This window comes from Cariama cristata, unplaced genomic scaffold (genome assembly GCF_000690535.1).
Source record: "Cariama cristata isolate BGI_N322 unplaced genomic scaffold, ASM69053v1 scaffold7657, whole genome shotgun sequence".
Classification (NCBI taxonomy): domain Eukaryota; kingdom Metazoa; phylum Chordata; class Aves; order Cariamiformes; family Cariamidae; genus Cariama; species Cariama cristata.
In genome coordinates this window covers 67,007-80,332 of record NW_009628436.1, presented here as the reverse complement: position 1 = coordinate 80,332, position 13,326 = coordinate 67,007, and the positions used below count along the sequence as shown (strand labels likewise).

At 35.0% G+C, this 13,326-nt stretch overlaps 1 protein-coding gene across 1 annotated transcript in view; it reads right to left on the bottom strand.

Moving 5' to 3' along the window:
• Positions 1–13,326, bottom strand: part of LOC104165251 (vacuolar protein sorting-associated protein 13B-like) — a 270,979-nt gene that overhangs the window by 228,564 nt on the left and 29,089 nt on the right. The window contains exons 5-6 of the mRNA XM_009704826.1: positions 11,846–11,973; positions 4,095–4,329 (exon numbers count right to left, since the gene is read on the bottom strand). Of these exons, the coding sequence (XP_009703128.1) occupies positions 4,095–4,329; positions 11,846–11,973 (363 nt within the window). The remainder of the gene's footprint in view (positions 1–4,094; positions 4,330–11,845; positions 11,974–13,326) is intronic.

Here is a 13,326-nt window from a genome sequence, read left to right as displayed (position 1 = left end):
CCCTACAAGTCACTTGACAACTTACTGAGTTTAAACATAGGCTACAAAAATCTGTGAGGTTATATAATTTGTCATATTTCACAAACAAAAGCTGTCTCTCAGATTTAAATGTTTGCAATACAGTGATTTACATGATTGTCAGTATACTGCTATCCATATGAGAATGTGAATATGATATCTAGCAATATCAACAACAATTTTATGATGATTTGAATACTGGTTTCTAAAACGTATTTTACTGTGTCTTACCTAAATATCTGTATCTTACTGTATCTGACCTAACCAAGCATTTCTACAAAGATAGATTCATAAAAGTTACCAGTTCCTCCAAAGAGGAACATTTGTAGATGACAAAAACATTCTCATTATTACTCTAAAACTTAGTGCTTTACTGAAAGGAAAATTTTGGTTCCCTTCAGGTCTTCAATTTATTTTCCTATTATAACATTTTAAATTTTTGGAAGACCACTTAGCAGCCCAGAAGTCCTGATCATAACACCACATTTTGTCCAACTGTAAATTTTCCACATTTTATCCTATCACTATAAGTTGGGACTTAAAAGAGTATAAGATGAATTGTCAAGTACTTTAAGTTGGATGTACACAAGCATGCACAGAAAGTCACAACTCACCCTAAGCAGTTCTCTAAACATTTCAGGTCTGCTCTAACTGAGTTTCTATCTAATTTCTTCTTAGTAACTATATACTTAAAGGGCAGCTACAAACAGGACAGAGGTCTCCCTTTTCAGAAGGAGCCAAAATGGAGAAGGCAAGGGGCAACAGGTACAATCTGCACTGAGAGAGGTTTCATCTTGACATAAGAAAGAAATTTTTTACAGTAAGAACAATCATTCACTGGAACAAGCTCCCCAGGGATGTGGAGGTTTTCAAGAAGCAACCGGACAGGGTGCTGGGTAATCTCATCTCGGCTCCCTTTGTCACAAAAGTTTGGATCAGATGATCATTCAAGGTCCCTTCCAACCTGGGCTGCTTTATGATTCTGTGATTCTGTTTTAATATTCTCAGTGAATACTACCCCATGGGTGTACCATGTGATTGATTTGGACTATAAAATTAATACTGAATGTAATTTAATACCTTTTTATGAACTTACTTAGTTGTATTTGTTATTCAACAGAAATTCAACAGAATATCTTGTTCCTTACATAGATAAATCCATTTCTGTTCTACTTTACTTAGTACGACCAAGCTAAGTTATGTTTCCGAATTGAAGCACTGTACTTAAAATCTTCTTTTAAGTATTCCTACAATTACCTCAGAAAAGAAATGTATCAGAACTTTGAAAACAAATAGAAAGACCTGACTGTGGGATATTGTATAAGCTATTTTTACAATATGTTGACATCTTGAGGTCAATAAGTCTCTGTGAGTAGGCTGCAATATCCCCAAATGACAGTATGACTATGCTCCCTTTTCCTCCTCTTTTAGTTTTTCATGTAATAAGAAAAATGTCTGAGTTAAGATGTGAGTTTAAGAAAGCACACAGCTTTCTTAAAAGTAACAATGCATCCTTATAAACAAGCCTTTTACTTATATCTTCTTTATAAAAGAAGGAATGATTCAAAAAATAGTTTCCAGGAAAAGCAAGGTTGAATAAATCTATTTTCAGAGAGATGGTAACATGTCTTAAGAATGACAGTATGTCCCTGAAGTCTTGTTCAAAGACAGAATGCAAATTAAGAGACTCTCCCCCAAAAAATCCCTTAAAATTATTTACCTCCACATGGGAAGAAACAAAGAAGGTGACTTAAAAGCTTTGAAAAAACTGTTTAATAGTCTGTCTAAGGGGGAGTTTTGGCATGGGAGAAGGCAACAGCTCCATTAGAGAATCAAAAATATCAAGACTGTGAGAACTTCTGTTTGGCATTATTCCCAGAGCACAAAGCCACACACAAATAAATTCCTTACCATAGGCTTTATCCCAACCAGGGGGATTCTTTCCTCTCACTAGGATCTTTCCTTCAAATCTCGGTCAGACAAAATTCAAATGACTTCTTACTTTCATAAATGGTTTAAATTTTACATCATCAGTTTAAAACAAACAAAATACTTTGGTTAATTCATTTATCTTTTATCTGTCACTATAATTAGCAAATTATATCATTCCTACTGAAAGTTATTAGGAAAAACACACCTTTCTCTCTCCCTTTTTTTTTTTTCCCCCAGTTGGCAGCATCTCTAATATAACTTTCAGTATTAAAAACTACAATTTTATTGTAGACTTATAAACTTCATTTTCTTCATAGTAGCTGGTATGGGCCTATGTTTTGGATTTATGATGAAAACTGTTGATAACATGGGCATGTTTTACGTACCGCTGAGCAGTGCTTACACAGAGTCATGGCCTTTTCTGCTCCTCACCCCACTCCACCAGCGAGTAGGCTGAGAGTGCACAAGGAGTTGGGAGGGGGCACAGCTGGGACAGGTGACCCCAACTGACCCAAGGGATATCCCACACCATGTGGTGCCGTGCTCAGCAATAAAAGCTGGGGGAAAAAGGAGGAAGTTCACCTTCTTCACAAACATTTGGAGCGATGGCATTTGCCTTCCCAAGCAACTGTTATGTGTGATGGAGCCCTGTTTTCCTGGAGATGGGTGAACACCTGCCTGCTGATGGGAAGTAGCGAATTAATCCCTTGTTTTGCTTTGCTTGCATGAGTAGCTTTTGCTTTACCTATTAAACTGTCTTTATCTCAACCCGTGAGTTTTCTCACTTTTGCCCTTCCAATGCTAAGGAGTGAGAGTGAACGAGTGGCTGGGTGGGGCTGAGCTGCTGACTGGGGTTAAACCGGAACACCTGGCATTTCCATGACATTTTAAACTTGGTTATGAGGCTAGATCTCATGGATGCCATGGATGCCAAATCCCAAGACTCAAGATGGTTAGGGATACTTGCCTCACCTATTTCCAATACATAGTATTTCATATGAATATCTGTAGAACAAGATTTTTACATCAGTATTTCTTAAAAATACTGCTGCAAATTCATTTACCATTTACTTTGATCATTTCTAAGGGCTCTATTTAAAAAAAAAAAACTGTACTGAACTTAAGCAGCTTGTTTTCACTTACTAGGTCCTTTACAGCTTATGCCCTCCTTGCATTTCTCAATCAGTTGCAAAATGTTAAAAGCTGATTCTTCCCTCCAATTGGTCTACAACTCAAATCTCTACCAAATACTAGCTTTTCAAATGAGAACTACCATACTTTTTTTTTATCCTTAGCCTATGCACAAGAGCATCCCACAAACACTCATATAAACTATCTCAATTTTTTTTTTCAAATCTCTACAAAATCCTTGCTACAATCCCTATAGACACAAAACACAACTGTTGCCTATCATGATGACTAATAAAGTCTCATTCTTTTCTTCTGATAGTCTGCTATATTTATGAATTTCTTTTCTCATCTTACATTTAATCATAGAATATGTCAAATTGGAAGGGACCTATAAATATAAAGATCATAGAGTCCAACTCCCTGCTCCTCGCAGGACTACCTAAAACTAAATCATACGACTAAGAGTGTCATCCAGATGCATCTTGAACTCTGACAGGGCTGGTGCCGTGACCACTTCCCTGGGAAGCCTGTTCCAGTGACTGACCACCCTCTCAGTGAAGAGCCTTTTCCTATTGTCCAGTCTGAATGTCACATCCAATAATTCCCCCCCCCCCCGCCCCCACCAGGTGGCATGAGAAGGTTTTCCTAACCTGCCCCCATTCTGTCTTGGAATTCACAACTCACTGCCCCCTCCTGTTGTGTCAAACAGACTGTTTGTGGCTACACAGTAACTTGAATGACAAAACCAACGAAGGTAAAAATTGCATTTCTGAATTCTTTCGGTTTCAACAAATATACAAAACGTATCACAGAACTAGCTCTTTGATGATGAGTTTCACTTTGATCTCCATGGGGCAAACCTTGTCATTAGTACTTCTAGCCATCAATAATACAAAACATACTGCTAAAAAAGCAGCACAACATCAGAAGTTTTCAAAATAAAATGAAAATAATTTTCATAACAGTAAAAAATTGAAGTGAAAGAGTAAGCTTTTTTGAGTTTATCACACTACCTTCTTCCAGGATGGGTTTCAGCACAACAAATGGGATTTCCTGCAATGGTTCCATGTGTTTGTGTCCAGCACTCATAATCTTTATCTGGGGCAAGCAGATGACAAGTGTGCCAGGCATACTGGCCTGCCCATGGTACCAGCTTCGTACAGTCCCAGGAATGTCACCCGACACAATAGTACTTGGGGAAGGCAGGCTATCGTTCGGAAGGAATACACAACAAGATTGCACTTCAAGCTGAAAAAACAAAGCCAAGAAAGATTCCTCAGAAACAGATTACCATATTTTCCCCCAATGTGGAGTATTGATCTTTGTACAAAATCTCAAGTTACTCATCCATCACAGTTAATCGAAAATAGTCTTAGCTTTTAGTTGAATTGAGAGAAAAGATGGCACAAAATGTTGGAAAATAATATATTCTTGTAAATTATGATTATTGGAGGGGAGGGAAGATTAATGTGATTTTGGTCTGTAAATTTGATCAGAAAAGTGTTGCCATATAAACCAAGCATACATCTATCTACATTTCAACAGATTTTTCACAAGAAGCGTAATTGAATCAGAAAATGTTCTCACAATAAAGCTGAGAAAGCCCTCCTCTTTTTGCAGTTCATCAGCTTTTGTTAGCAATAGCTAAGGCTCTAGAACTAACCAACGTTTTATATGCTGTTATTTTCTGTAAAGACTTCTGTAAAGACCTATTTCAGGGAAAATTCTGTCTTTACTTTGTAGTCAACAGTAACGGGCATGTACAAAAAAGTTAATCATCAGATAAACTAGGAAAAATATAAACTTCAGTAACTTTAAAACAAATGGATAGGTGAACAAATAAAGTTCACAAAGTTTATACAGCTTTTGTGCTGTTTTCATTGCAAATCAGAGGTAGTGCATATGGTTTCATATGAAATAGCACCTTTTTGTTCTTTATTTTCAAGCAATGCTGCTACCTTGAAACATTTCTGAACATTCTGCCACCTCCTTATGAGCTTCTAGCAAGGCTGAGTGAGCCCAAACCAAGAACTGAACTCATCACAACTTGTTAACTCAGAAGTGGTGTAAGCTGCAGACTGTTGTCTTCCTTGGCTCTTACAAGTAATATTCTGCACCTGGGTATCAAATAGCCCTAACAGCCCACACACTTGAACACTTCAAGCAAGTACAAGCTATGAGTCAGTTCATTTCTTCACATTGTTTGGAAAAGTCTAGTGTACAAAATGTTGGACACAAGATGTTATTTGTAGCTGTGATAAAAGAACATTTGTTTGCCGTAACCATACCTAAGTCTTTCAATTTGACATCATTAAAGACATCACAGCTTAAAACTGATAGTCAAGGGTTGTACTCCACACCCTCCCCTGAAGGCCACAATAGTGATTTGCAATAGAGCTGGAATTCCCCAGCACCATGAGTACTTTGCCAGCCTCGTGGGGAGAACACAGATATTCATCTTTATTTCAGCATTTTTGTGCCCTTTTGCTTAGACAAACTGACAAGAATTCACTGCAGAAAAATAAGTAGAATTTTGCAAAAATAAATACATTGTTACATGAAGTCTGTGTTTGTTTCTAGTTTTAGAACTGTTTGAGTTGTAAAATGAAGTTAATTACATCTTTGATAAGTAGTTTATTGATCCAAGGTTGCAGAGTGTACTTTATTTATATTGGATGAAAAGCAATAGTGTATTGTTACAGATGTAATAGATTTGGAGGGGTTTTTTTAACTGCTAAATTAGTCATTGTGTCAATTTGCGAAGATTTTTATAGTGACACATTAGATTGTTTTCAGGTCTATTAGTAATAGGTTGCAGGTCAAGCCATTGTGGGATAATGACAGATGACAAAAGAACTTATGATCAGTATAACTTTTGTTTCATCAGTGCATTTGCTGAGTAAACAGTTTATAACAAATCATCCATTCTTCATATATATATCCATGACGATTAACATCAAATGCTGCCTGGATATACAAGCCATGTGGTAATAATAATCCAAAAATTCCACCAACTTGGAGAGATACTATGCTTCATCACATTACCAGCAGCAGGATCTACAGGAGATGTTTTACAAAGTACTCGAGAAGACATCTCAATACTCAGTAAAGTTTTTACACTTAATTTACAGTTCAGTACAGCTCTGTAATGAAGACAAGTTCTTCGGATCATTTTGTTTTATTTCACTTTGCCATATCAAGAATATTGAAGTGGAATCACAATGGTTTCGCTCCTTCAAATGCCTGAGGGAAATTCCTATTTACATAGGCAGTTACTTTGCCATTCATTTTCAAACAATGGAATGGGAGTTGGACGACAAATTTTGGTGGGGCTTACAAGATAGCATCAGGCCCTCCATATGTAATATTACAGATTTGCTTACAGATATGGTTTGCTTACTTGTGTTTCATTTAAAGTTTTATATGAATAAATGAATTTTGCAAAACATTATTGCAGGATTCCAAAGGCTGACATGATGAACATACGGCAAAATTCCACATTTTAGGGCAAATCATGCAGTTGTTATAATTACATAAGAAATTGCCAACTTGGATGCCTAAGGGCCCAATAAGTGCAAAATGGAATTGCACCTGTTGAACTTCTCAGAGGCTGATTCTGCTTACACACAACCATCAACTTCAATGGAATTTGTGTACATTTATCTGACAGAATCTGGAGATCTGTCTAATAACAAGTTCCAGTGAAGGAATGGAAGAGTGCACCTAAAACGATGGAATTATATGTTGGACAAAAGTGAGAATGTGCGCTACAGATTGCTTCACCAATCGGAAAGTGCTTTAAAATATATGTAATCTAAATTCTTAAAATTAAACTACATCAATAGCATATATTAAAGCTATCATATAAATCTTTTTACACTTTTTAAATAACTGTTAAAGTGTGTGTCTAAAATTGTGAATTTAATGTAAAATGTGACTGATTTATGTAACTGAATATAAATCTGCAGCAGTAAATCTTGCATTAATGTAAGGATCTGACAATCCAAGGGAAAGAAAATGAAGTAATCTGCCAGTAAGAAGTCCTCAAGCTGGGGGTCAGATCCTGTTCATGGAAACCATCTGGTTGGGACCCTCCAAGCCACACCAAACACAAATGATCTTTAAAAAAAATATCCTATTCATTAATGCTTCGCAGCTGCACTGAGTGTTACTTCATTTTTCCATGGCAACATCCTTTCTGTTTCAAGGATCTTATTTCAGTTTTGGTAGCAACGTGTTCTTTTGCCAATACTGAACACATTCATGTGTTAAAGAGAAGGAATTATTACAAATTCTTGAAACAGAATCACCCTCTCTTTTCATTTCTGTTGTGTCAAGGCTTATACATGCTAAGTAACATATATTAATGATAAATCTATGAAGTAAGCAGTATTTTCCCTTCTAATTTTAAAAAGTTATGCAAAACATATTGCTCTAAGCTTTTACTAATAAATAAGCCTAAAAAAGCGCAATGACTTTAAGTCTCTGTTGTATAAAAAGGAAAGTATTAAGTTACTGGAATAAATGGAGTATTTTTAATTCATATTTTATAAAAAGAGAATGTTGCTTGATAGAGAGAACAGTGAAATATATACTGCAGAAGAATTAGGTCTTCCTAACTGAGGAGGGTGGGTGGGAGTGAATGAAACGAAACAAGTGACATGCCATAGTTATCCTGCACAAGTGCAACAAAGAGGGACAGGTTGTACAAGAGTCTTTACAGCCTTTCATGATAGCGATACCATAAGGAGATTCCCTTCCCTAACCTACATTTTACAGCTGTATAAACCAATTGGAGGCACTGAAGACAATGCACAAGGTGACACTCACATAAAGGTGTCTCCTGGGAAGCGGTCTCTCTCCACATTAATCATCAACCATGATACGCTCTTGGTAGAAAGGCTAATGTGTTTTGTCTGGGAGTTTCAGGTACAGGATATAATCTCGCTATGACTCCTAAAACTGTAAAGAACCACTGTTACACATCTCATGTAGGGGTTCTGGTGCAGTCATTATTATAAGACCATACCTCAGCCTCTAACATCCAAATTAGTTCTACCCAATTACACCATCTGCAGTTGAGCCAGGCATGCACTGTCTGTTAGAATTTAAAAAGGCAGGCCAGAAATTCAGGTTTTGAAGTTAGACAGAAAGTAAAAATTATATAAATGGAAAGCAGAGCACATGAGTAAGAGAACTAAGATAACAGGCTACCTGTACATAAGAATTAGTATAATCAGGATCAGCTGGATTTTCTTTGACCACTTAAAACACAATGTCTTAGCACTACACAGTATTTCTATTCTTTTCCAAGAAAGCTTGATTTTAAAAAGTTTTTATTTAGTTATGGAAAATTTAATTTTTTGTCAGTTTGTGGTAAGTAACCAACTTAAGAAATCATCCTATCTCATAACTGCTGAATAACTGCTGATAGCTGTAACTGCTAAGGTACACGTCACAGAATCTCTTCCTGCCCCATGAATAAAGACCACTGTTCAAAGAACAGGAACTCCAGTCAGTTTCATCCTTACATTTCTGTTCTTTCAATCAATGTTTCATTTTGACTAAAATTTTGTACAAGTTATATGCTTTAAAGAAAATATTATTTTCAGTAATTTCAGGAAACAGACTCATTTTTTTCAAATAATTTCAGGGATATTTAAAGGCATGTGGAATATCTGGCTAAGTTTTATATGTAATAATTACTCTCTTATTTAGTTGGCATTCATTGCAACATTACTCATTAATTCATTTGCTTTTAATACAGATCCTTCAGTGTTCTCACTGGAATTCAGCATTAACAACCAATTAAAAATAATTGTGTTTATACTGCTCCCCAATTTTAGCAACTATTAGTATGAAGAACACGTGAAAAGTGAGTATTACCCTCCTACACAGTGTAACTGCCAAAAAGACTTAAAGGCTGCATATAAAATCCTACAACAACTAAATAATAAAAACAACTTTTTATAGTTAAGTATGAAAGTCTTTTCACTTAAATACTAACAGCTTACCACAACTCCAATGCACAAAATCTTCATGCAATATTCTATCATGAGCAAGCCAGGGCTAGGGCTAAGCAAGAACCAGCTTTGGATCCAAAATAAACTTTCCAGTTACTTTGGTTCCAAACACATTTACTTACTCAAACTTCCACTAAAAGAATAATCCTTTGATGATTATAAGTTATGAAGTTCTGTTTTATCTGACGACAAGTTCAGACTTTTCTGTTCTACAATCGTTTTAATAAAAGATCCAGGAACATGAAAATAGCTTTAGAAAAAGCCTTAGTGTCTAAGTGCTCCAGCATTTAACCAGACAAAATATTCTAGAAATTTGCCTTTTTCATGCCAAATGACAATAAAATACAGAAAATCAGTATGAATTTAATATGTAAATATATTTATGTGTTTAATAAAGTGTGTATTATGTTCAACAAAATTAATATATCGTACTGTACTTGAATTGCAAAACAGAGTCATAACCCTCATCTTATCCTCTATACATTGCCTTGCACAAATTTCAGCTTTCCCATTTAGGGCTGGTATTGAAGGAAAAAAGAAAATATATATATGCATTTGTGTCTTGAAAAATATATTTAAATAAAATAGACATAGGGACTACTAGCAATAATAAAAAGAACAGCAAGCATATGCATAAATCCCTCATATTTCACCAAGAAGGACTACTGAATATTTGTTCGGAAGCACATTCTTGGACTTTTCCTGTCATGTTTCCTTGGAGTCTGTTGAAACTTTTCACTGATAACATGTTGTATCCTTCTGGCAAGATATTGACATACACTTTACCAACTATGATCAAGGATGAAACATATCAGAAATGTGTAAGCTGTTGGATGAATTTATATGGCCATTTAATTTCACAATCAATAAAAACTAAAAATATAATTTCATATTCATAATGATGAAAATCTAAAGCATGAGTACCTTACCAAAAAATCCTGTAAAAAGTAGATAAATCTAGAACCTCAAACACCAGAAGGATTATCTAACACACACACAAAAAATTTTCTGCCAGTATTAGCTCTAATTTGTAGAGTACATTATGTCAGAGCAGCAACATACTTAAAAATTACTCTGAGAAAACCTGTGCCTATCACTGTCATCAGCTTTCATCTCCACAAAAATACCACTAGTTTGAACACAACCTTGGTTTTTTGTTTTTGGTTTGTTTTTTTTTGTTGTTGTTGGTTGGTTGGTTTTTTGTTGTGTTTTGTTGTGGGTTTTTTTTGTGGGTATTTTGTTGGTGGTTTTTTTTTCTATTTGGTAACAGGCAAACTTCATTTTTAGCTGGTCAGTATCTTAACCATTCTTCGAAACAAATTAACTTTGCTGGTTGCTCAGGTAACAAAGTGTACCTTGAAAAACATACATACAAGCAGAATATCTCAGTCCTGATTCAATTTTCCCCATTTATAAAGGATCCAGCTCTTTATCATCCTCATTATTATATTATTATTTTTATTATGACTCAAACTGTAAGCCTCATTTATAGGGAGTCTCATTGTGCTAGATACCACCCAGACATACAACAAAAATACACTGCTTCCTCCAAACAGCTTACAAATTATCTCTCTTGACTCCCCTTATCTAGCGATTTTAATCTCCAGCGGTGACAACATTAAGAAAGAAAGGAAAACAAGCAAAATACTTATGAAACAATGATGAAAGAGCTGGCTGAAAACTAAATAGAGTTAATAGAAAGCATGTCCTCAACTTCAGAATGTTCTGCAATCAGGTCACAAGTCTGAAGCTCTTGCTCAGGCAAAACTTAAACTTTCAAACTTTCTGACATTTTGAACCCAAAGTACTTTCTGCATGAGAGGAGTAAAACAGACACAGGTTCTGGGATGCGCCTGTATATAAATAAATATATTTCTTGGTAGGAAGAAGGAACAGGCATTCAACGATTACCTTCTGTCAGAAATAGTTGTGGGGGTTTGGGGTTTTGTTTATTTGTTTGTTTATTTTAACACAAAACCAGTTTTGCTACTATATGCTGGTGTACCATGAAATACCAATCTCATAGGATGCACTGTTCAAAAAGTACAGATTATAATAATTCTAAGCAGGCACTTCATATAACCTTGAAGAACAGAGTCCTAATTCTAGCATTTCTAAGCCATCTGGTATTTGTTCACGCAATCTTAACACTGGACTCCTAACATAGCCTTTTTTGTGTAGAGCATGTATATGTACTGCTACATGAAAACTCTGCTTTTACTGATCAGCGATCACAATCTAGGATGAAATGGTTTAATCCCAGTGGTCATCTACTTGTCCTTTATAAAAGGTAGACAAGTAAGCAGCTGAGCCACCACGGTATAACATCATATTGTATCATACATCCCCAAAATGTATCTATCATACACATTTTCCTCACATACTTTTAGAAAGGAAGGTATTCTGCAAATCTAATTATGGATAAAAAAGTGTGTAGCTATGTTTATAATACAGAAAAGTGTGACAAGCATTCCTTCTTCATATAATTTTTTTAAGGATCTTCCCCTTACATATAAAAAAGTGCTTCAGAAACTAATATTCTAAACCCAAAGCATTCTTTGCTTGATTTACCAAGAATCTATATTTTATTTTTCATTCTCTAAGACTTTGAAACTACTGAAATAAGACTATAAAACTTGGGAGCTCCTTTAAAAATCCTCTAATAAAAAGCACTAGGATGCATAAAAAGTATCATAAAGTTTGGAAAGACATAGGTTTTTCTCACTTCCTTTTCATCTTACCTGAAGTGTAAGGCGCTTAACTGCATTCCACACTACTCCAATAAATTCCTTCATTCTTTCTTCAGGACTTCTGCAGCTTTCAGATGAGTTCAGCATGGTTTTCACAGGAAGTGACAAAGGACGAGATTCTAATGCAAACAACAAAACTCAGCTACACAAAGAATATATAACTAAGTAATATACTTACTGGTAGCAAAGAAAAAAAATTACTTATTTTGAATTCTAAAAGTGATTTTCTCTCACTATGTATCTCACTGTGGATGTAATAACAGTATGTCTATTTTTAGTTTTAAACTTGGCAATACAACTGTATCAGTTAAGCTTAGTGAGAAATGCAATAAAAAGAAATGCTTTAACTTTTTTAATGTGAACTGCTAAGAAAATATTATGAAGAATGCTTGACCTAAGCAAATTAAGACAGTTTTCAAAGTGTGATAACCTATTTGGTGATGGAATAACAATCCAAGAGGTTTTCATATACATTGCTGCCAGTGTAATCCCAAAAATGTTTTAGTTTTCTAAACTCAGCATAAGAAATTAAAGAAAGCCCATATTAAATGATAGCCTTTGTTTTCTTTAAAAAATCCACTTAAAAACTTGAATATGCTTCCCAAAAGAGGCATAAAAACTAAACCATTTTCTTACTTTGTCAAGCTTAAAGGTACTAAAGTATGAAATATTTCAGCAAAATTCAATGTTTTCTAGTAAAAAGAGAGATTTCCTTAAACTGTTCGTTATTTAATACCATGAATGAGAAGATTTCAGATAACAGAAGCATTTCATTGAATATGAGCATATTAGAACTTGAAAACAGGACTAGCAAGGAGATCAAATAGTAAATACAAATTTACTAAAGACTATATAAGTGGTACACAGTTCCTCCTGTCATCTCTTACAGAATACCCTCCTTCTTATGTTTTGGGATACCCACCAAGTTATTGTCAGCTTCTTTAACATTTCTAGTTTTGGCCTACATATTGTTGAGCTGACAAAACTGCAGGAATAAATTATGAAGTCTTCATTACTTCATTTTAAGCTAAATTGAAATCAGCACAAGTGTGACAATTTATGTCTTCCAATTATACAGCTAGAAGAAATCTGTGGCATACAAACTACAAATTTTTTTTTTTAAAACAAAATTTTGCTATGACCTGAACTCAGGTGAGCAAAAGTATATGCCCCTTGATATGCATCACTGGGTCTTCAGTCAGTTTCGATCATGCAAGAAAACATGCAAAGATTTAAAAATGAAACATCTGAGAGGTCAATTTCTGCCAAGAGTGTGCAATGTTAATGCCACTTGAGGAATTCATTTGTGACATTTTTCCCCATCAAGGCTAGGAAAGACCGGAGTTGATAAATATTCTAGACAAAATCCTTCAACAAATAGTATTTCTAATGATCTAAAAAGAAAGAAAAGCATTAACTTTAAGCTGATAGGGAATCAAAAGATTCAAAACCAGAGGTGGTCAAAAAGAGGG